This window comes from Panthera tigris, chromosome F2, assembly GCF_018350195.1.
Source record: "Panthera tigris isolate Pti1 chromosome F2, P.tigris_Pti1_mat1.1, whole genome shotgun sequence".
Taxonomy (NCBI): domain Eukaryota; kingdom Metazoa; phylum Chordata; class Mammalia; order Carnivora; family Felidae; genus Panthera; species Panthera tigris.
This window is the reverse complement of record NC_056676.1, coordinates 45,650,604-45,676,161: the sequence shown is the minus strand read 5'-3', so window position 1 is coordinate 45,676,161 and position 25,558 is coordinate 45,650,604. Positions and strand designations below refer to the sequence as shown.

Below are 25,558 nucleotides of genomic sequence, written 5' to 3'. Positions count from 1 at the left end.
AGTATTGTTGTATTTGTACTCTATTAAGGGACATGGACATTATTTCCAGTATTTGTCGTTATTAAAAACAATGTTGCAATGGATATTGTACATTTGCTATATTTCATGTTAATGCATATGTCTACAGGATAATTTCCTAAAAGAAGAATTTCTAAATCCAAATTCATGTGATTTAAAAATTTTTTAAGATATTACCAAATTGTATTTAATAGGAGTTGTAACAATTTATACTCCTTTCAGAAGTATGAGAGCATCCAGGCTACTCTGTGCCTTTTAATTAGAGAGTTTAGTCCATTTCCATGTAAAATAATTATTGATAGGTATGGACTCATTGTCATTTTATTAATTGCTTTCTGGCTATTTTGTAATTCCTTTGTTCCTTTTTTTTCTTTCTCTCTTCTTTTGTGATTTGATGATTTTCTGTACAGGGAAAAGGTATTTTAAGGTGGCAGAGACTTGAGCTTGTTAATATGCTTAGAGTAGTATCTAGTGAAAAGGAAGAAGTTAAACATTGATGAGAAAGAAGAAGGCCTGTATTTTCTTTTTTTTTAAGTTTATTTATTTTGAGAGAGACAGTGCATGCATATGTGCGTGAGCTGGGGAGGGGCAGAGAGGGAGGGAGAGAGCGAGAATCCCAAGCAGGCTCCGTGCTATCAGCATGGAGCCTGACGTGGAGCTCAATCTCACGAATTGTGAGATCATGACTTGAGCTTGATTCAAGAGTTGGATGCTTAACTGATTGAGCCACCCAGGCACCCTAAAGGTTTATATTTTCAATGGAGAATGGAAAGAAGAGTTCAAGAACAAAGACCATGGGATTAACCTTCAACAGGAGATAGGACACTTTTTCCTGAGACAGGATGGAAGGAAATAAGGCTAAGTATAGGTGGATGTATTTGTTGATAAATAATTTAAGTCTTTTCAGCTGCAAATTACAGAAAACTTGACTGACTATGGCATAGACAAATTGGGCTTATTTTTCTGACAGAATAAGAAATCTGAGGGTAGGTAACTGCCAGCATTGCTTCCCTGGATCAGAAGTATTAGGGCCTGAATTTTTGTAATGTTCTTTGCCATTCTTTCATGTTCATTGATGTTATAGCTCCAGACATCAAGCTTTCCAATCATAAAGGAAGAAGGGCAATTTTCATTAATCTTTTCCCTTTGGTCAGAAAAGCGAGCTTTCTTAGAAGCTCCCCAGCAGACTTCATTTTGTATCTCACTAGTCATAACGATATCACATGGCAATCCTTCTCTGCAAGATGGTCTTAGAAAGTGAGTATTTAGCTTTATCAGTATGTCAGTGGTGCTAGTTATAAAGCTATGTCACTGGAAATGGGTGTTGAGTTAGCCAGTCAAACAGTGTCTCCTTCATTGGGGAGTGGAAACTGAAGCACGTTGTACCTACCTTTTCCCTGAGAAACTGAAGCATATTTTACCTACATTTTGTCTGAGAAGAAGCTGCAAAGTAATCTGCTGGCAGATTGGAATGCAGATATATTGGTGAAGTGGAATGGGCGTTTTAAGGAGCTGGAAAATAGGGTTTAGAATAATTGCAGTGCGTTATGGAGAGGGAGCTGGATAAGAAAATATAACAAGATAATGTCTGAAGTCATTAGTCTAGCTCCAAAATCTTCCATTATCTCGAACCCCACACTGTCACATATAAATCCTTTTGAATCCCACCTGTTGTGAGGATTAAATATGATAATGTGAATTGTGTTTAGCACAGTGTTTGGTATGTGTTATATGGTATTCACTTAACTGTTAGTGTCCTCTTACCCTAAGCAAATTAGTTAACTTGCTGCCTCTATTTTATTTTATTTTGTTTTATTTTATTTTATTTTATTTTATTTTATTTTATTTTATTTATTTTTTTTTTTACTTGCTGCCTTTTAAACAAGGCTTTCCCTACCTACTTTCATTTTTGCTCACTATTCCCCCCATCTAAAGAACCTCTCTAAACACACACACACACACACACGTATGCACACACACACGCACACACATATACATGCACACACACACATGCACACACAGAATTCATCTGCCCATTTTTTCAGGGAAAATATCATTTCTTTCATTACTAATACAGCTCAAAGAAACTTCTTGTTCTTACATTCCATAGTATTTATTATCCATTCCCATCATTTGGCATCTATAATATATTCTTGAATTCATTCAACCAACAGTTACGTTATTGAGAGTCGTCTTTCTGTAGGACTAGATTTCATTTTTTCAACCATCTCTTAAAGGCTGTACCTGATACTTGCACTGTTTTTCTCCCTATTCTCTCACAGTGTCCAGATGCATTTGTAAGATTTATATACGCGTATAAATAAATTCAAATATTATATTCAAATATATATGTACATATGTATTCAAATACATATATATGTGTATGTGTAATACACTTCAATGGAAAAAGAAAAGCTTCAAAACCGGAGTGTGTTGCCCTGTTAAGAATGTCTGATGTGCATTTCAAGTATTGGAAGGCAGTCACTTTTACCAAAGGACAATGTCACTAGGACATATGGATTGTAATTGTAACACAAAGTATGGAAATGCAGTGGTGAATGGCAGCAGAAAGAGGAGCCACTGGCAGAGACACAGAACAATGAGTGGGTGCTTTGGGAGTAAGGCTCTGGGAGATGAAGGACACTGGCCCCAGGTCTGGGGTGGATGTCTGGCCAGCCATCTGGGCTCCAAGGGGGATGCACATAACTGGCAGGATTCTAGGAGAGGGCATCACTCAGCCTCCAAACAAGCCTCTAGCTCACAGTCCCAATGGATATGCTATCTGACTTCCAGGAGGATTTCTTTTCCGACATGTAGTAACAATACAGGAAACCTAAGACAATAACGCCTATGATGGGCAAAATCCAATATGACCAGCAACTTTTGCACAGGTATCTTTTGAAGGGTCCTTCTTACCACTTTCAGGTTTAAGATCGCTTGGATGCACATCACCAATATAGTACTACTTGAGCATTTCTGTGGCATCAGAGGAGTGGCCGACATCTTCAAAGCTTTTACTTGTGTCTGCACCAGCTTGTTCCTGTAGAACCTCTTCTCCCCCAGGATGCTTGTTATGGAAATGGGTGATATCATAGACTCTCCTGTGGATCACCAGCCATATCTCCTTCATGGAGTTGTGCTTCACTGCCTCCTCCAGTCAGTAATACAGCTGATAGAGGTCTTGACCCCTTGCCTTTTTCCATTTTTGCTGCGTGCTTCCACAGTTGCAGTTGGGCCTAAGACACCTCTTCTCCACCACTATCTGGGTTTCTGTCACTCCTAAGAATTGATGCCATGTATACCAAGGGTACTCAAAATATGTTGATCAATTAGTTCTCATTCTTATAATTTAGGTTGAGGCACAGATCAGAAAGCACCAGAGTTATTCGCTTAACATCTTTTACTGATATTTCTGAATGTCTGAAGCCCCAGCTGGATAGAAGATACACTTATACAGAAGAACCTTTGGTAAGTATTTTGAGATTAATTTGATTCTTCATTTAACTGGCTTTAGAGAATTCTTTTAAATGTTTATTTGTTTATTTTCAGAGAGAGAGTGCACGTGTGTGCAAGCTGGGAGGGGCAGAGAGAGAGAAGAGGGAGAGAGAATCCCAAGTAGGCTCCATGCTGTCAGCACAGAGCCTGATGCATGGCTTGATTTCATGAACCATGAAATCATGACCTGAGCTGAAATCAAGAGTGGGATGCTTCACTGACTGAGCCGCCCCGGTGCCCCACTTTAGAGAATTTTTATTGATTTACCGTAGTATTTTTTCTTTACTAAACGACGCATTTTATTTTCTCCTTCCGAAATCATTTTTTTAATGTTTGTTAAATTCATTTTTGAGAGAGTGAGAGACAGCACGAGTGGGGAAGGGGGCAGAGAGGGACAGAGACACAGAATTCGAAGCAGGCTCCAGGCTCCAGGCTGTCAGTACAGAGCCCAATGGGAGGCTCAAACCCACAAGCCATGAGATCATGACCTGAGCCGAAGTCAGACACCAACTGACTGAGCCACCCAGGTGCCCCCCTGAGAAGGATTTTTATACAGAAATTTCCTCTGTGTTTCCTTTTGTAGTACCATGTTGCTATATACTCCCGTTGGTTACTATTTTCAAAAACAGCTGTGTTCTGGTTTAGACACAAAATAAGACTATTATTTTTATTAAATTGTTAACATTTGATAAAAAATAATTTTAATGTTCTCTTGGGAACTTAGACTTTTTATGAAATTCTATTTCCAGTGTGTGTCTACCTTGATAATGTGGATTTACTATATCAGTTGGAGGTGACAAGTTTACGTTCCCTAAGGACTATACTTTAGGTAGAAACCTTGGTAATCCCAATAGAGTCTGAACACTTAGATATAATTTTGCGTATCTTTTTATTTTATTCTAAGCAAACAGTGCTCTTTTTCTTCCAACTAGGATTTTTTTCCCACCAAAATAATGATTTTTAAAAAATTTTTGGAATGCCAATAGTTAAACATCATAAAAACGTTAAATTCTCACTTTAGAATTTGTTTAGCAGAGGGATTGAGACAGAGAGACACTGTAACAATGCCTTAAATTGTTCATGCCACAGTTATCTCAAGATTACAAAGAAGTCTGAGTTCCACACAGCAAATACCAAAGAGTTCCTATGAACAGTAGATATCCTTTTGTTTTGTAGTCACTCTTGTGCTTGGGGAAGTAGCCAGCTTTCTGTGTTTCAAGAATGGTATTAGGGTTGCCAGCATTGTTGGCAGAGAGGCCCCAAAATAACAAAGTTTTATGAGAACTTATATTGCCATTGACTCTCTGAAGGCCTTGACCTGTACAGGGTGAGACTGTCCAAAGAGGGGACCCCCTGAGGACAGTTAATGAGCAGCACTGAGAAACCTTGAAGATGGTTCTTTTTATAACTTTCTTGTAGCTATTATAGCATCACCTCAAGGCTAAAATAACAGTAAATATGTAGGAAAGAGGCCACCAGCAGAGATTTGGAAGCCTCCTAAAATGGTATCACTGTGCCTGAAACATGAAAATAATTGAGGTTGAGAAGTCGCTTTAACATTAAGTTTGAAATCAGATTGGTTTATAATAGAATGAAGTCTGCTGCTAGGGTTGGCTCCATAAATGGATCTTAAATGACAGTCAGAGGCAAACATACTGCATTAATTACTTATATGGTACAAAAGTAAGATAAAAAGTCCAGCAGGAAAATGACAGCCTGGAAGAATTTATGAAACCCTGTTGTTTGACAGTGTCGTAAAAAATCACCATGTTCTTGGGTGGATCATGGACTTCTGTTTTGTTATCTAGGTTAAAACCATGGCAGATGGTGCCTTGGGAGGATTTGACATGGAAAATTTGTTGCAATCTTTGTATGTAGAAAATAGAGCTGGATTCTTCTTTACCAAATTCTGTGAGCACTCAGGAAATAAGGTAAAAAACAATGATTTTAAATCTAATTTTATACCTTTGCCTTAGTTTAAAATAAGAGAAGTTGAAATAATTCAGTGGTCAAATAATTACATTTGATGTTAAAATCCCATTTCTTCTGGTAAGAAATTTTATCCTAAATATTTAGTAACAAATGTAAACATCTCAATTATCATTTTCTTTGTTCACTATCCTAGTAAAATTACAAAGAAAACAAAATACAGACAAGGATTGACTTGCATTATTAACAATTTATTCTCATGTAATTTTGTTTTAGTGTAATATAAATTAAATTCAGAGTTGGTTTCTATCAGTCCTTTAATTTTTATTAAAAATAACTCTAATAATTAGAAATTGCAATGGATAGTGGAAAATTTGCCAGTTTTTTTGTTTTGTTTTGTTTTGCTCGATATAAAGTATTTCAGTGGTTCAATTATGAGAGTAGTGGTTGGGTTTAATATGATATGCATTTGCCCATATACATCAAAATACCTGGTTTCATGCCAGAAATATGTAATTACTCTTTAATTGTTAACTAGCATGCTTCCTATTTTAATGGCCAATTATGTGAGAGGCATACATGCAAAATATAATATTTTAGTGACAATACCAAGAAATATTTTGTATGTTGCCAATTTGTAATAGAAGATAAAACTGTCTTAAATTGAACCTGATTTATGGCAACACCATGGAACTAAACAATTAATTATATTTGAAATCAGAGCTTTGTACGGCTTTAATAATTGGGTGGTAATGATTTATGTATTTTTTCCATCTGCAGTTGTGGAGGAATAGTGTGTACTTTTGGTTTGACCTACAGGCTTATCATCAGCTCTTCTACCAAGAAACACTTCACCCTTTTAAAGTATGCAAACAAGCCCAAGTAAGTACTAAATAATGTTGGTTCAATGAGCAGCTCTGAGTACACAGAGACGTGAAGAAGTTGTGTCCAGCCCCAAGCAAGAGAAATCTGGGAGTACAGGCAAAAAGGGAGCTGTTCCCTCGCTGCCATGGGATTACTTTATTTAAATGTCAGTAGAATATTGTTTTGTAATCTGATTTGTGGGCTTCCAGTTTTATCTATTTTGTTTGGTTTGCTTTATTTTCTCTTTGCTAGCAATTACTTGGTCTTCCAAAAAAGGACATCCCATATTTTTTTTGATTTATGCCTTTTTGGTTTGGTTGTGAGTGATTTAAAAGAGAACCCAAGAGAGGACTTGTCATGAATCATTGAAGTGATGGGGAGCAGAGGCATTGACCAAAGTGTTTGCTGAGCTTCCTGCAGGAATCAACTGTGGACAGACTCAGGCTGGTGACCTTGTAGAGGGCGGGAAAGGATGTTGACTGTGTGTGGTGTAGGCTCTGTGTCATCGCCTGTGCTTGTGTGTTCCACACCATGGAGACCAATACTGAGTGGTAGAGAAGAGAACATCTCAAGACCACCCTGAAGCAAAACAGAGGAGGAAAAAAAGATACAGGAGGAAGAATAGAGGATTCCCTGCAGAAGGAGACAGAGAGAATGGCCTCTTTTGAGGGGGTAGAATGAAAGGGAATAGAATTATGACTCAAGCTGACTTAATCTTTTCAGTTTTTTATTCTTTTATTTATGATCTTTTATGGAGAGAAGTCTTCAAGCCTAGAAAACTGCAAATCACGTCCGTATCTGTTGACCATTTAAGGGGTTCTTACAAGCTGGAATAGTCCCATTCCAGAGAACCTCTCCCTGAATGATGCGGAGTTAGTTGTGTCATATTATTTATTACCTTACACTCTTATTCAAGATAGTGTAGAGTATTGCTGCTGGATGTTTGTTGTTAGCTTCCACCACCTGCACTCTGGCATTGATAACTGTGCTTTGGAAATCAGCTGACAGAGCTTTGTACAATTTTTACTATGCAGACAAGGGCTTCAGCTTCTACCTGGTCTGGATCTGGCTCCGTGCAATCATAGAGTTATATCTCTAATTTGCCAGTGCCATTTTTTGAGACCACACGGTGGGCTCTTCCGTTGTTAACCCTTTACCTGTGAGTCTCCACTTGCCCTCCTCCCCCTAACCTATTGTCTCTCTCAGGTGGAGTACCATCTGTTATTTATTATGTTCTCACTACTGCAAAGCCTCCTCCTCCAAAAATCTTCAGCTGCTCAATCAAGTGGGGCCTTTGTTGTTGTTGTAATCACCATATTTCCCTGCACTTGTAAAAGTGGAAATTCTTTTTAAGTTTGTTAGACTTACTAACTCTTAGTAATGATATTATTCAATCTACTATAGAAGTATTGTGAGATAGGATGCAGCCAAGTTTTGGTTATTCTGAGGTGGATTATTCTGTTTTGGGGTTATTAAGGTCCATAAAACTTTTATCCTCCTCTAGATTATCTTTAAAAAAATTTTTTTAAGGGGCACCTGGGTAGCTCAGTTGGTTAAGCATCCAACTTTGGCTCAGGTCATGATCTTGCAGTTTGTGGGCTCGAGCCCCACGTTGGGCTCTGTGCTGACAGCTCAGAGCCTGAGGCCTGCTTCGGATTCTGTGTCTCCCTCTCTCTGCCCCTCCCCCACTCATGTTCTGTCTCTCAAAAAAATAAGTAAATGTTAAAATTTTTTTTTAAAAAAAGAACTATAATTGGCATACAGTGTTATATACAACATAGTGATTCAACACTTCTGTACATTACTCAGTGTTCATCATTGTAAGTGAGTCACATCCGTCACCAAATATTATTACGTTATTGACTGTATTCCCTATGCTCTACTTTTCATTTCCGTGACTTATTTTATAACTAGAAGTTTGTACCTCTTAATCCTCTTTATTTTATCCATCTCCTCACTTACGTCTCCTCTGGCAACCATCAGTTTGTTCTCGTATTTAAGGGTGTTTTTTTTGTTTGTTTGTTCATTTGTTTTGTTTTTTAGATTCCTCATGTAGCCCCAGAGGGTATTATGTTAAGTGAAATAACAGAGAAAGATAAATACCATGAATTCACTTATCCTTCCCTAGGTTATCTTTTGGGGAGTCACAGCAGGTGGGGGGAGGGAAACAATGGAGAAAATTACTTTCAGGTGAATAGGGGGACACCAAAAGAGCAAGTCATGTTTTTGTTTTTGTTTTTGTTTTTGTTTTTGTTTTTTTACATCTATGGTTACTTTATGTTTTAGTTAAAGGAGCAGTTGTCTACATTGGTTTAGGTTTAATTATCCAAGATTTCTGTGCCTCCAGAGGCAAGAATTGCCTCTAATATCATAATCCTATAGATTCGTTTCACAGTGTGAAATGCTATTCATTTCTTTATAATAGAAATGCTATATGGCTTTCTTCAAGAGTGTATCTACAATACAGATATTTGGATCAATGGTGTCAGTGGCAGAGTGCAGTCAGCTGGCATTGTGTTAAAGTCACTATGAACTTGATTTTATGTATTTTTTATACATCTGACAAGCTGTATGGTAGGAGACCAAGAGTTGCTTCCAAGAGACTTACATGCTTTTCTGTATGCTAGTAGGCAGATGACATACCTTGGTGGCAGTGATTTGACATGAGGGACTGTGGTCTAAGAGTTTCAGCTACAGTCTTGGGCATATCCTGAAGATTTTACTGCATGGCCTCAAGATAGAATAGTGCGGTTAGAAGCCAATTGAAATGGCAAGGAGAAAATTCTCTGCACTACCATTGTGCAGAGATAAAGTCTTTCACTAGCAACAGTTTGCTGGACTACCATCTATCACTGCTAAGATTTGGAGCCTAGATTGTTGCCAAAGATAGTCCTACTGCTTTTTCGATACTACCCACTTGCTCTGATGATAGAGCGCTACAATAGAATGGAGCAGAGCTGGGTACCACTGTCTTTTATAATGTCTTTCACCTTTGTAGAAATCGTTCCGACAAACTCCATCCCAACAAAAACTATGCATTTAGAATTTACCACTCTCCATAGTGTATACATTGAGAATTTTTTGCAATTAGTAAACAAATGTGATCATAAATATTATACATGTTCACACATGTGTGCACCACTTATTCTTATTAGTCATACACACAGTTAAAAAGTGGGAAAGAGGAAGAGAGAAAAAAATGGTAAAAATTAGAGCCTGGAAGACAACTTACTTGGGGAATATAGGAGTTAATGAGTGGAGAGGGTAGGTAAGAATGAAATGTAAATGAGGATTAAGAGGATTTGCTTACTTTTACTACAAAGTGCTACTTAATATAAAGATAGTCTTGCAGCAGTGTGAGATTTTTGCCTTATTCAAATGGAACGTCAGGAGAACACACTGTTGTTTTACTGTATCACTAGATCAGAGGGCATATGACAAAGAAAGAAAAGAATCACAGAACTTGGAGTTGAAAGAAATGAATTTAAATCACATGCTATTATTATTATGCTAGTTCTTAGCTGTGTAAACGTAGTCAAGTCACTGAGTTTAAGAAGCCTCTGTGTCATGTTCTATAAAATGTGGCTGGCAATAATGGTTTACATTTTATTTCCTTATACTGCTTTAGAAGTTACATATTCTATTTCTGTTTTCACCCTTAAAAGTTTTAACATGCATACCAAAATTAACAACGTCTACAATTAATCATCTTTATTCTTTCAAAAGGTTTAGGATATTAGAACACTTTAATTCCACCATACCTTGCCCATTTTACATATCATTTTTGCATGGCATTTAAAATTTTCTTATGTACCTACAAAGTAGTCATCATCATCTGTTTTTGATACTGTTGATGCTTGTGTAGATTTATTCACACGCGAATTTCATGCTTACCATTGTTTTTTGCATCATACTCCTTCCTTTGGGTTTCATTTCTGAAGAATATCTTTTAGTAGGTTTTTTTTTTATTATTAGAATTTACTAGTGGTAAACATCAGGTTTTGTTTGTCTGAAAATGTCTATTTTAATTCTCTCGTTGATCATGTAGCTGCATATAGAATTCTAGGTTGACGATTTTCTCTTAGCACTTTGAAGGTATTATTTTACTGCCTTATGGTTTCTATTGCCATTATTGAGGAGTCTGCTCTTGTTCCTCTGCTTTTCCTCATTATTTGATTTTAAATCATTTCTTGGACTTCAGTGTTCTATATTTCACTTCAGTGTGTTTACCACAATTTCTTGGATCTGAATTGCTTGTAAAATCTGAGGAATCGTGTCTTTCATCACTTCTGTAAAATCCTCAGCCATTATTTCTATTTCTATTTCTTTCTACAGTCTTTCTCTTTTCTGTGTTCTGTCATTCTGGATTCCCTGGCTGGTCAATGTTGTCAATCCTATATCTCTCTTAATGTCTCTTTCAAGTTTTTCCATCTTTTAATATCTGTGTTGTATGTTGTAAATTGAAATAGAACAATTTCCTTTGATTTTCCATCTATTATTTCTTCAGCAGATTTCAATCTGCTATTTAACCCATCCATTGAGTTAAATTATTTTAAGAATTATGTTTATTATTGGACATTCTACTTGTGTTTTTCAAATCTTCCTGATGTTTTTGTCTCATTTTCCCTCATGTTTTTACTTCTTCTTTTATGTCTTTAAGCATTTTAAACATATAATATGTAGCTGTGTTAGTTATCTGTTCCTGCATAAATAGTATTACCATAACTATGTGATTTAAAATGATACACATTTACTATTTCACAGTTTACATAGGTAAGGAGTCTGGGCACAGCTTTGCTGGGTCCTCTGCAAGGCTGTAAATCAAGATGTTGGCCAGGGCTGGTTTCTCATCTGGAGCGCCCCTGGGAAGGCTCTGCTCCATGGTAGTCAGCAGCATCTGGTTCCTTGCAGCCACTGGCTGAGAGCTCAGTTTTTTGCTGGCTGTCAGCTAGAAGCTTTGCCAGCTCTGTGCCACGTGGCGTGGCCCCCTGCATGGCGGCAGCTCCCATCATGGCAGCTTGCTTTTCCAAAACCAGCAATGGATGGAGTTTCTTAGCAAGACAAGCATATAACACACACACACATATAATCATGTGTATCTCATCACTGTTGCTATATTCTATTGGTCAGAAGCAAGCCACATGTTATGCCCACACTTAGGGGGAGAGAATTCTAAAAGGGCATGAAGACTAGGAAGCACTGTGTTGATGGGAGCCACCCTAGAATCTGGCTGCTAGAGTGTCCAATGATTTTATGCTTTGCAGTTCTTGGGAGAACTAATTTTGCTATTTGTTATGTTTGCTGACATGTTGGATTTCTTCTTTTGTGTACTGTAATTTTGAATTATGAGCTCTTCAGTGAGGTGTTTATCTGTGCTGCTTATACTAGGCACATTTTCAATGCTAATTTCTCATCTTGGATTTTCCTTATTTGCCAAGTGTACCCTTATGATGGTAAATTCACAATAATTAATCCTTAGTAGATATTTTTTTTTCTTTTTGCATAGAGTCTAGGCCAAGACAAGCAAGCTTCTGTTTTGTTTCCTGGATTTGGTCAATGTAGGTATAGGTAGTGACAGAGACAGAGACAGAGGAAGAGACAGAGATAGAGATATAGAGATACACACATACATACATTTTTTTTCCTATTCTGAATTTTACATTGTGTATACCTCTTCAAGGATCTCTGTGTACGTATAGCTCTTAATATAACTTTTCCACCTAGTGAGGGTCCAAGGCCTTATCTCCCAAACTCAGTGGCTCTTAAAATCCATACCCTTGGTTTACTCTATGCTAATCCCATTGTCAGCTCGTACTTATCACCCTGATTTTTAGTATATTCCTTAATTTTGGCCCCTGGTGGTTTTCCTTACTGTCTCAGCCATATATTTAAAAGAGTATTTGTCATATTTTATCCAGTATTTCTAGGTATTTTATAGAGAGAGGGTTTTCATTTTCAAGTAATCTAGCCTGTCTGTATGCCAGAAAAGAAGTCTCTGCAAGAAGCAGTCATGTGTTTTTGAATTCAATACCCACAGCAAGTATACAAGGGATTTTTATCCTGTTTTTTTATGGATAAAAAGAAACTAAATCTCTAAAATTTTAACCTTGCCAAAGTTTCATAGCTAGAAACAAAATTAAGCCCAAACTTGAGATGCAGAACCTATTTCAATGTTGCACTTTAGCCTCCTTTACCCTATAAAAGTTCTCATGTCTACTTCACAGGACTTTTGTAAGGATTGCATAAGATAATGTGGGTGGATACAGGCATACCTTAGAGATATTGTAGATTTGGTCCAGAACACTGCAATAAAGGAAATATCACCATAAAATGAGTCAAACAATTTTTCTTTGGTTTCCCAGTGCATATAAAAGTAATGTTTACACTACACTGTAGTCTGTTAAGTGTGTGATAGTCCTATGTCTAAAAAACAATGTGTGTACTTTAATTAAAAAGCACTTTATTGCTAACAAATGCTAACCATCATCTGAGCTTTCAGCAAATCATATTTTTTTTTTTTTTTGCTGGTGGAGGGTCTTTCCTAGACATTGGTGGCTGCTGACTGATCAACAGAGTGATGGTTACCGAAGCTTGGAGTGGCCGTCGTGATTTCTTAAAATAAAATAACAATGAAGTGTGCTGCATCGTTTGACTTTCTTTTACTTGACACTCAGAGGCCATTGTAAGGTTGTTAACTGACCTAATTTCAATATTGTTGTGTCTCAGGGAATAGGGAGGCCCAAGAACAGGGAGAGAGATGGGAATGGCTGAGTGGTGGAGCAGTCAGAACACACACAACATTTATCCATTAAGTCTGTCATCTTCTATGGGCATAGTTTGTGTTGCCCCAAAATAATTACAAAAACATCAAAGGTCACTGATCATAGATCACCATAACAAATAGGATAATAATGAAAATGTGTGAAATGTTGCGAGAATTACCAAAATGTGATATGGAGACATGAAGTGAGCAAATGCTGTTGGAAAAATGGTGTCAATTGAGTTTCTTGATGCAGAGTTGCCACAAACCTTCCGTTTTGTAAAAAATGCAGTATCTGCAAAGCACAGCAAAGCAAAATGCAATAAAATGATTTTTGCTATATAATGTAGAGCACTCTGTGGAATAAGTAGGTGTTATTATTGTTAGAGTCGATACTTAAGGTTCTCTCAATTATCTAGATAATGGGGAAGGAAAAGAGCAATTTGAAGGTATTGAAGCCAATAGGTTGGAAGGACAGCAACTCCTAAATTCATAGCTGTTCATTTAATCAATACGGGAACTTAATTGAGTTTCAAAATACAGCTTAAGTCAAACATATACTTCATAGAATATCTTTTACAGTATTGTTGCTCATTAATTAACATTCACTGAAAGCGGCTATGTGCCAAGCAATTAGAACAACGTTCTTGGCTTAATGAGCTCACTTTCTAGTGGGGGGGGGGGTGTAGAAATGATTAGTGAAGTATTTCAATTTTATTTTAAATAAAACCAAATTAACAGCACCTTAACTGGAGATTAAATTAGTTCTTTTTTCACCAGCAGGTAACAGTTTTTATTTTTTTTTTGTTCTCTTTAAAAATATTTTTTTGTGGGGTGCCTGGGTGGGTCAGCCGGTTGAGTTTCTGACTTTGGCTCAGGTCATGATCTTACAGTTCATGAGTTTGGGCCCCATATCGGGCTCTGTGCTGAGCCTGGAACCTGCTTCAGATTCTGTATCTCCCTCTTTCTATGCCCCTCCCCCACTTGTGTGTGCTCTCTCAATCTCTCTCTCTCAAAAATAAACATTAAAAAAATTTGTTTAAATATATTTTTTTGTGGGGGCTGCCTGAGTGGCCCAGTCATTTGGGCATCTGACTCTTGATTTCGGCTCAGGTCATGATCTCACGGTTCATGGGTTCAAGCCCCGCACTGTCCTTGGTGCTGGCAGTGCAGAGCCTGCTTGGGATTCTCTCTCTCTCTCCCTCTTTCTTTCTGCACCTCCCCCACTTGTCTGTCTCTCTCTCTCTCTTTCTCTCTCAAAACAGGTAAATAACTTTAAAATTTTTTTAAATATTTTAATTTTTTAGATGTTTATTTATTTGAGAGAGAGAGAAAGAGCATGAGTGGGGGAGGGGCAGAGAGAGAGTGAGACAGAATCTGAAGTGGGCTCCAGGCTTTGAGCTGTAATCACAGAGCCCAATGCAGGATTTGAACTCATGAACCACAAGATCATGACTTGAGATGAAGTCAGATGCTTAAACGACTGAGCTACCCAGGTGCTACTAAAAATTTTATTTTTAAGTAACCTCTACACCCAACATGGGGCTCAAATATACAACCCTGAAATCAAAAGTCACATGTTCTGCCCAGTGAACCAGCCAGGCACCCCTCCTTCTTTTAATTATTGAATTATAATCTACATACAGTGTTACATTAGTTTCAGGTGTACAACACAGCAGTTTGACAGTTCTATGTATTACTCAGTGTTTACCATGATAATTGTAGTCACCATACAAAGTTATTACAATATTATTGTATATTGTTAATACAATATTATTGTATTGTTAATACAATATATTTGCTATGTGATACTTTCCATCTCTGTGACTTATTTATTTTATAACTGGAGGTTTGTAGCTCTTAATCTTTTTTTAATCCATTTCACCTGTCCGCTCACTCATCTCCCCTCTGGCAACAACCAGATTCTATTGGTTCTATATATTTAAGATTCTATTCGTTTATTATTTGGTCATTTGTTTTTTTAGATTCCACATATGAGTGAAATTGTATGGGAGTTGTCTTTCTCTGTCTGATTTATTTCACTTAGCATTATACCCTGTAGGTCCATCCATGTTGTTGCAAATAGGAAGCTCTTTTCTTTTCATGGCTGAGTAATATTCCGTTATATATATGTGTATGCACACATATACACACATACACACCACATACTTATCCATTCATATATCAATGGACATTTAGGTTGCTTCCATATCTTGGCTACTGTAAATAATGCTGCAGTAAACATAGAGATGCATATATCTTTTTGAATTAGTGTTTTCGGTTATTATTTTTTTTAAATAATCATCAGCTTCTTTTCTAATACCTGTAGGAGGGAGAGAACTGTTTCCTTCTTTTCTCATTTTTGAGCCAAAAACTTTTATCCTTTGGTCTTATTCTTATCCTATGAAGCAGTGCAAAATAAATGTCTCTCTTTTGGGTGACAACATTTCAAACAAAAAACTATAATGTCATGTTTTATTCATAACAACATTAGACTAAATCTCAAATCTTTTCAGTATCTTTTACCATAGCTAGATGAAATCTTGACATTTGGAAGTTCCTCTCCTGACATCTCCATTCAGTAATTTGAGAGCTTGGAAATATTCCAGCCTCTGGTGAGAGACCCTATTGCTTCTATGTATGTACATTCCTCAAAGAAATCACTTGATGGGTGGGTCCCATGGCAAATAAGTCAGTCTTAAGTGACTACTACTATCTACCCAGAGTCTGTAGTGCTGTCACTGGTTTATTCTTGTGTTTGCAAAATTTCACAAGAGAGAAAGAACACACAAAAGCTGAGTCAATAAATGTCATCAGATTCATATTATGCACTGATATTTTTGGGAAGCCTAAGTTATGATCTGATGGTAATGCAGAATTCATTAATATATTCATTCAGAAATTATTTACTGCTATCCTCATTCTCTCTGGCCCCAAATCACTTTAGTTTCGTATTAGGTTAGCTGAAGACACAGTGTAGAGCCAAATGAAGTTCACACCAGGTTGTGCAGCATAATCCTACCTGAGGGTTCTACAGGTGCGTCCATGTATTTGGCTCCTTTTCTCCTTCCTATTCCTGTCTATTACTGTAGAAACAAGAAATCAACATAAACTGGATAGCTGTTGGATCACCAATACAAGCATGTGTTCCCCAGCCTAAAAACTTTTCCTGACATTTCCACAAACATCTATCAAACAACTAGGCTCTGATCCACGGTGGGAACCCTCTGGTTGGGGCGGGGGTGGGGGTGGGGCAACAAAACACACACAGGTGCTATCAAGGTTCGAGAATGTGCTCTTCTTTTGCCTACTTTTCCAGAGAACCTTGGAAGGATTGAGAAATAAGAGACCATGTAGCTCTTTACCCATTTGCATTGCCTGACAATGTTTCCCAATGTAGTTTGAACTAATTTTAGGTAACCAAAACTTTGGGTGTTACCATAAATTCCTTTGAAAAAACTTCTTACAGCACAAGAGGGACAGTGTTGAAATTTTTCCTGATAATCAACTCAGTTTTTTTCCTTGCTTGCTGCCATCCATTACCTTAATTGTTTAGCTCTTCTCCTTACTTGGCATTTACAGGATTTAAATACTTCAGGGTGGTCCTGACATTTTCATTAAAGTGCTACGAGCTAAGTGCTCCCTGTCTAGGCTGATGGTGTATTTTCAGGTGCACTAACAGAGCTCATTATTTCTTTACACAGCAGCAGCATTAAGAATCAAGCTGTGTTTCCTAAAAGATGAATGGGCATGGGTAAGGGGTGAGGTTGGGGTGGTGATTTAATATGGAAAATCATGTGCCTCTTCATAGCTTTATGGTAAGTTTCAGTGTCTTTATAATTAGGCTGTGTCTTGAGTGCTAGGCAATTATTATTCAGGCTTTGTTGCATTATTTGTTTTTGTTACCAGAGAGATGGTGTCCCAAGTAGCAGTCAGGCTTGGAATCCTGAGCACAATGAATCACTGAGCATGAAATCAGCAGAGTTCTCATCTTGCATTGCATTTTATTGCGCTTGCTAGTGAAGTGGATTCAGGAAGAACACATATAGCAGCCAGCTTTCTGGCTAACAGTTATTCATTCATTTCCCCTATTCCTGATGTTTATACCAGCTATACACATTCAGTCTTAAGATTTTAATACTATGTGATTATTAACCAAAAGAGGATCTCCAAAGATCCTCTTTTAATCCTCTTGTTTCAAGAAAAGTCAACATATAAATTCCTCTAAGCCATAATTATCATTATACCTGACATTTATTTAATGTTTACCATCTCTTAGGTTCTGTGGTAGTCATTTTACGTGGATAATTATCTTTAATTCTTCACAATCCCAAGAACCAGATATGGGTATTATCTCCATTTTACAGATTAGGAAACCGAGATTTAGACAAAGTGAATACTTTCCTGAGGCCGTCCATTTAGCAATTAGTGAGCTTGGAATCAGACCCAAATATGCAGACTCTAGACTCTTAACTTCTAAAGTTGTTGCTTTCTTATTACCGTCTCTAGAAAAAGGAATATCTGTTTATCACCTTATTTAATCTTTTCATTTTGATATCTTAAACTATCTTTATAGACATCAGATACCAAATTTCATCCTTAACCTTTCCCCCCACTGGACTGTTAAGTTCCATGAAGACTGTCTGCTTTGTTCACCTTGTGTGTTCAGAACCGGAGCTGGCATATAAAAGATGCTCTAATATTTACCGAATGACCGAATGAGCTCATTGGCAAATTTCTATCCTTAGCAACATATTATAAACCTCATTGTAGAAAATCACTGATTATATATGACTGCCAGCCAGGTGTTTTTATTTAAAAACATTAAAAAAAAATAAAGTAGTTTAATGAGCCTGCATATACCATTACCCAGCTTCAACCGTGAACAGCATTCTGTCTTTCTAGACATGCTGTGTGTATAGTTCAAGTTTGCTTTTAGAAAAGAGCTCCTGAGAAATTTCACTGGAACAACAGTGAAGTCTCCCTGTCCTTTTCCTTTTCCACCTTACCCGAGGAATCTTAAAAATAAGGTTCCTTCCTGAAACTGAAACTGTGAAATCAATGTGTAAAACAGTGTGTAAATAAAACACAGCAGTTGTCTAGACAATGGTTTCACAGGCCTGCAAGACTTAAAATGAAGGCACCGGTACATTTATAGAAGGGATGTTCCCACCAAGAAGAGGCATTAGTCAGCAGTGCATTCACAAAGGGAAGTTTTGCAGAGACTGACCTTGACCTCACACTTGAAGCACTATTCTTAGCTGTCTACTTCCTGAGCACCTTATTAGCCTAATAGATCCAATAGAGAGAACATTCATGGGGATCATAGTTAACTTCCCTTATTCTGACTGTAAGCAACCTCTACACTTAAGCTTGCTTTCTAAGGTGATGTGCTGGCTAACATAAACATCCAACCTGTTTGACGGTTGATCTTCTCATTGTAAAGTAATCCCTCAATGATCTGGTTTCATTTATCAGTTTCTCTACCTTTGTTAGCATGGATTAGCTTCCTTGTGAGACAGGTTTTTTTTTGTGTTTTTTTTTAAGTCAAAAATGTTAAATAGTCATACTTTTCTCATTGAATTATTCTTTGTTCACTGACTTTCAAGAAATTATTTTTATTGGAGGTTAAATAATTCCATTAGTTTAAATACATGTTTTGTTTTTGTCGGTTAACAGGTTTTTCTTGTTAATTAATCCAAAACTTACCAAAATAATATACTTATTTGTTCCTTAGGTTGCCTTAAATTTTGTAGTAATAACTCTTTTCGTGTGTAATTGTTTATTTTATTCCCTTCTATATTAATCAGTTTTGCTTAAAATACCTTAAGCAATGGCCCAAGTTAGTCTAAAGCCTAGTATATTTTGTCCCTTGAATTTGTGGTTTGTTTTTGGCTTTGCTTAACATGTTCTGTTTTCCCTCCTGACTTTTCATTCTGTCCAAAATGATTCAAGTTTGTTTCATTCTTTTATCCTACTGGCATTTTTTTTTTTAAGGTTCTCTTTTGCACTGAGTTCTTAGTAGAGTCTGAGTAATTGCCAGAAATTCTCCATTTGATTGTCATCACATTATCTTTTTTTGTGCAACCCCATTTGTGTTGATCTCTGCAGTAGTTTGCCTCTCAGTATCAGGATGTTGCAATCTCTAGGAATCTTTAAGATTCCTAATTGAAAAACCCCAAGGTCCTTCACATGAAAACCCATTTGTGGAAAGCACCATCTGCAATTTATTCCCTCTCGGCATAGCTTCTCAGTAATGTTTTTGAGCTCCTAGTGGGATATGAGAGGTCATTAAAAATCATCATTTTTTCCTCTTTTTGTAGAAAAAAAAACTGGATTGCTTGAACTTGCTCATTATTTTCTTTTTCTGCCTCATATGAACTCAGATAATGATGTTCTATGCCCGGTAGAGCTGTGAATGGTTATGAAAACAGACCTCACTTTTTGCTGAAGTAAATATTTTGTGATTTCTGAAAGTGTCCTGTATCAGGACATTTATATTCCTTTTTTAAATCCCTCTAGGGACTCTTTGCCTCTAGGTTTTTGAAACACAGTTTCATCTTGTTGTTTCATATAAATTCCAAGAATAGAATTTTTGAGCCCAGTCGAGAAGATCCCACATTACTTACTATTTGCCTCAAGCACAGCAATATGTTTTGTTGTTGTTGTTATGCCTTAGCAGACATCTGTTCTGTTGTGTTTGAGGTTATCTGTGAAACGATTTTGGTTTTTTGGGAACCTCGACACTGTATCAAGATCCATTAGTACCAGTTTTATTTCCCATGATGCTTCATGTTTTTTCCTCGTAGCTGTTCCTTATATTCTCTCGGGAGGACTAGTTAACAAGCTTTTCCCCACTAAACGCTTACGTCCTCTGATTTACTAATCAGACTGAAGTTAAACTGAACGTTTGAAGCTCAGCTTTGCCCTTTTCTAAATGAGGACTCTGCAGAATGTAAAGTTTCAAAGAAAAGCTTGTTTTCGCTCTTCTTGCAGTTCAACTTTACTCCAATTTAACTATTAAAAAGAACTTTACTGTATCCATGTTTTAAAAACTGGATGTCAACTAAACAGTACTTAAGTAAACTGTTATAAACTGGCATATACTGGTGTGAACTGGTATATTCTGGTATGTGACTTTGCCTCCAGTGAATATTTGAACTAGTTGGTGTCATTTGCCTTTTTTTCTGACTTTATTTCTCTCTTTTAGCAATCATGAGAGGAAAGGGGAGTATATGCCTTTTAATCAGTGATGTGATGATAAATATTTAACAACCAGCTCTCCAGGGGGGAGAGCCGCCCTGATCTGTACCATTTGTGTATCTCTGGGTGTAAATACTCTCACCGTGAATGATTTCAAGCTGCCAACATGACATCACTGAACACAGGGTTAGGAAGAGACATGTGTTAGAACATGCAGTAGTATTTCCACCATTCAGATACAACAGAGGTAAACTACCTCAAGAGAACGGGTGATAGTAAAACAGTAAAGTCATTAGGAAGTGATGAATTTTGAGTATTCATTATCTTTGTTTCCAATATAATTGAATTGTAGGTTTATGTAATTTAGTTTCTGACAATAACTACATTTATCAACCTGCTTACATAATCCCCCAAAATTCATGAATTCGTGAGCTGGTATGAGGTGGTTACCGTAGACCATTGCTTAAGACAGAGGAAAAGAGAGGACAAGAGAACTTTCACTCTTCACTCTGATCCTTTCAAGTTTCTCTAATGTTACAGTTATAGACAACTGCCCTCCACCTTTATTTTTCTCCCATCCTTTAGAGACTGCTTATGAACCCCTTGCTTACACCTACCAAAGAAGGCACATCACCTTTGCTCCAGAATCTCCAGGTCCTGCACAGTTTGCTTATTATGAATTGAAAGAAGGAGCTTATGGAAAAAAGTGTATATTTCAGTAGCCAAAACCTTTTTTCTTCTTTTGTCTGTAGAGCGTTTGAAATAGCGTCATGGGTTTTATGGGATATGTCTTCTTCCTTGGGAGCCAGCTAGGTCTTTGTTGATGCCACCTTATCAGCCCATCTGGCAGAACCCTAAAGCTGCCTCCCGATAAGTAGAAGGAAATAGCAGCAGACAGCTTTATATTTCCTGTGCTCTTGGTGGGCATCTTGGGCAATTACTAGAAGAATGTGAAAGATAAGTATCTTCCTACGGCCTTGCTAGTTACACGATTAGAATTCCTTCTTTCACCACTGCAGTGGGGGTAAGGAGTCTAAGAAAAATGGACTTTGCTAATGACACCAAATGCTGAAGCATAAATATTTTCTCCTAACATCTAGCGTACTTTAATAAGTTATATTGAAAATCCACCTTTTAAAAAGTATTTATTTTGAGAAAGAGAGAGAGTGAATGGGGGAGGAGCAGAGAGAGGGCTAGAGAGAGAATTCCCTGTTAATAACAGAATGCTCTGTTAGTGCGGAGCCTGACATAGGCTCCAACTCCTGAACCGTGAGATCAGGACCTGAGCTGAAACCACAAGCCAGACACTCAACTCACTGAGCCACCAGGCATCCTGAAATTCCACTTTTTAAATGTCCCCGATTTTAGTTAACCGGTTGATATGCTCTGCTAGATATCCTAGAATTTAGTATTAAGATCTCACAGCATATAGGTTCTGACACATCTTGTCCCTGGTGTACTGTGTGACCCACTTTAAGTCATACAGTTCTGAAGTTGAAGTTTTACATTTTTCTTTCTTACTTCCAGTCCTGGCCTGGTGGTGACAGCAGCACATCATGCACTCAGTGTTACCAGGCGATCACAGAAAGATATATACACATGATCATTAAAATAAATACATCAAAACCAAGTACGTGAAACTGTTCCATTAACATAACTAACAGCTGAAATGTAACATAACAAATCAACACATGTGCTACAACATTTGGTATTATTCTTGACTTTGCCTTTTAAGGCTGCACAGAAATTTTTCTTGTTTTCATTGGAACTCAGATGAGTGTCAAGCTGAAGCTCATCAAGTGGCCCCTATTATGAAAAAGATGCTTTCCCAAAAACTAGGCTCACCTTTGGCACAGTGAGAATACTTTGCTGGGTGCTTCTATAGCTTGATAATTGGAATCTAACTCTGTAGCTGTCATCATTTTGTCTTTGCTACAATAAGAAAGCCACTAGCACCGAGAGTTGTGGAAATTCTTTTCTTTTTTGCTTTTTGACAGTGTTAAAAAGCAAGGATAAATTCAGTAAACCCACAATTCTCCTGTCTTAGGTATGTTTTTTTGTAGGCTTTTTGATGCAGTAAGAAAACACCAATACATTCCAGGGTCTATGAGAATGAATAAAATGTGGGACAACTAAGCCTGAAATGAAATGCATTACGATATATTTGAAAGGAGGTTGGAATCCACTTCCATCCGAGAAGATGTTTATTATCATAATAGTTTTTAAATGATTTTGAAAACTATTAAGTGGCAATGCTGAAATCTTACATGAAAAATTACCTTAAGGTTGAAAAAAATTTTAAATCACAATGGGAAATGGCATATTTTAATTTTGAGCCATCTCATGGGTAGAGCTATACACTTCTCATGTATAGGATATTGGCTGTAATTAATGAAGCATCAGAGGTTTCCTTGAAGAAGCAAGCACGGAAACATTTTTATGTTTTTTTCTTGTAATGGCAACAAACTGATGTGTACTAAAAGTAATTTCAGTGAAATATTGTCATTTCGCTATCCTTTAGAAAGCAAAACAAAATGATTGTCAAAATGTTGTTTCTTCCACGTTGCTACAAAAGGCCATATTTCATTCTTTCTCATTGCCATGTAATATTTCATTGTGTATATAAACCACAATTTCTTTTTTTATTTTTGTTTTATTTTTATTTTTTTATTTTTATTTTTTTAATATATGAAATTTATTGTCAAATTGGTTTCCATACAACACCCAGTGCTCATCCCAAAAGATGCCCTCTTCAATACCCATCACCCACCCTCCCCTCCCTCCCACCCCCCATTAGCCCTCAGTTTGTTCTCAGTTTTTAAGAGTCTCTTATGCTTTGGCTCTCTCCCACTCTAACCTGTCTCTCTCTCTTTTTTTTTTTTCTTCCCCTCCCCCATGGGTTCCTGTTAAGTTTCTCAGGATCCACATAAGAGTGAAATCATATGGTATCTGGCTTTCTCTGTATGGCTTATTTCACTTAGCATAACACTCTCCAGTTCCATCCACGTTGCTACAAAGGGCCATATTTCATTCTTTCTCATTGCCACGTAGTACTCCATTGCGTATATAAACCACAATTTCTTTATCCATTCATCGGTTGATGGACATTTAGGCTCTTTCCGTAATTTGGCTATTGTTGAGAGTGCTGCTGTACACATTGGGGTACAAGTGCCCCTATGCATCAGCACTCCTGTATCCCTTAGGTAAATTCCTAGCAGTGCTATTGCTGGGTCATAGGGTAGATGTATTTTTAATTTTTTGTGTTTTATTTTTAATAAAACACCCCACACTGTTTTCCAGAGCGGCTGCATCAGTTTGCATTCCCACCAACAGTGCAAGTGGGGGGTGGGAAGGAGGGGTGGGTGGGAGATGGGTATTGAGGAGGGCACCTGTTGGGATGAGAATTGGGTGTTGTATGGAAACCCAATTTGACATAGATTTCATATTTAAAAAAAATGTTGTTTCTTTCCGTCTCTCTCTGTCTTCTTTTCTCCCAATTTGTTTCTCCATTCCACTTTCCAATTCTGTTCTTCCTCCCATCTCCATGGTATCCAGACTACATTTTTTTTTTCTTTATGGTTTTGTTAACTATCCTATGGTCATGGGAGTTTAGTTAAATAAGAAAATTAACTCCCAGAATTTCAAGACGGTAGGAGCTCTTTTTAAGGGGAGGCATTGCTCCCCACCCCACTGCCGCCATCTGATACAGAGGCCAAGAAAGTGAGTCACCGGCACAGGTGTAGAGCGGCTGGGCAAGCCGCCCATTGTGCATTTCCTGATTACATAACCTTTGAGTGTCTCCAGGAGAGATGGGCTTTAGAGCCGTGCTGTGTGAAGTGCCAGGCGGTCCGATCACAGACAGGCAGTGCTTGTGTCCCTTTTCAAAAACTTTCCTGTGGGGTTGTTAAAGCATCATAGGTTAATGTTTAAATTGGAATCATGTCGGCCACAGCTGCGCGTGAGGGAATCTTTGCTTTAATGTGAATCAGAGTAGCTGACTGGGATATGAAGGGAGCATTTTCTTCTCCAACATTAGCAACTTTGTTATTTACTCAGTGGTTAGAAAGGAAGAACCGGGTGGCCAATAAAAAAGCAAATGACCCAGGATACTTAAGCAATGTGTAAACCATAATTAGACTATATTATTTAGCTATCATATAGCATAATCCTTATAATTCATTTTAAAGTCCATTCATATCATCTTAAAAATGATCTTCATCAGCTTTGTAGAGGTTTTAAAGGTGTGTTTTAAATTTTTTTAGCCTTTTAACTTTGTTTCATATATGTGATTACACCCTTTGTTATATATAGTCAGTTGTCAATCCACTTATACATTGTCCCTAGATTATTAGAAACACATACTAGAAAGACATTGTCAGATTTTAATGGTGTAATTCAGTTGATTGTACTATAAATTTACAGAGTGGCCTAATAAAGAATTGACAATCAAATCCATTTTTTCCTTCTTATCCCCTTAACCACTTTTGTTCCTACCACTCTGGGAGCAGAGAGACCAGAGAATGAGCCTCAAAAGGAGACAATAAATTTGCATAATGTGGTCTTGGGACACTTTGGAGAGGATGACCTTTCAAGCCCCTTTCTAATGTTTCCAGTTCTGTAATTTTGTAATAAGACTAGTAAAGACTCAGGGAGGTGGGGGAAGTATGTGCTCTTAAGGATTATGCTGATTACCATAGTGGGGGTTGATACTTGAACAAAGAGAAATTACTTAAGTCATAATGAACAATGTTCCCATAAACTGACAGTGAAGAAGGCCTGTCCCCTCCCAAAAGGTGAGAAGGCAAACAAATATCTAAATGTAAGTGCAATAGAGAGGGGAAATATTTTTAAATTTCTGTTAGGATTTTCATTTAATGTATTTATTCTTTTTTTTAAATTTTTTTTTTAAGGTTTTTATTTATTTTTGAGACAGAGAGAGACAGAGCATGAACGGGGGAGGGGCAGAGAGAGAGGGAGACACAGAATCGGAAGCAGGCTCCAGGCTCTGAGCCATCAGCCCAGAGCCCGACGCGAGGCTCGAACTCACGGACCGCGAGATTGTGACCTGAGCCGAAGTCGGACGTTCAACCGACTGAGCCACCCAGGCACCCCTGTATTTATTCTTTAAAAAAAATTTTTTTTAGTAATCTCTACACCAAATATGGAGCTCGAACTCATGACCCCAAGATCAAGAGTCACATGCTCTTCCTACTGAGCCAGCCAGGTGCCCCTAATGCATTTAGTCTTAACAGAGAAGTCTGTGAAGCTTTAATCCAAGTTCTAAATAAA

The 25,558-nt window shown here is 37.4% G+C and overlaps 1 protein-coding gene across 15 annotated transcripts in view; it reads left to right on the top strand.

The window, feature by feature from the left end:
- Positions 1-25,558, top strand: part of RGS22 (regulator of G protein signaling 22) — a 176,143-nt gene that overhangs the window by 70,531 nt on the left and 80,054 nt on the right. For all 15 annotated transcript variants that reach the window (XR_006212830.1, XR_006212829.1, XR_006212828.1 and 12 more), the window contains 3 exons: positions 3,372-3,486; positions 5,322-5,444; positions 6,223-6,324. Coding sequence is in view for 7 of the 15 variants with exons in the window: in XM_042972794.1 (XP_042828728.1) it covers positions 3,372-3,486; positions 5,322-5,444; positions 6,223-6,324 (340 nt within the window). In the remaining 8 variants the exon portion in view is untranslated. The remainder of the gene's footprint in view (positions 1-3,371; positions 3,487-5,321; positions 5,445-6,222; positions 6,325-25,558) is intronic.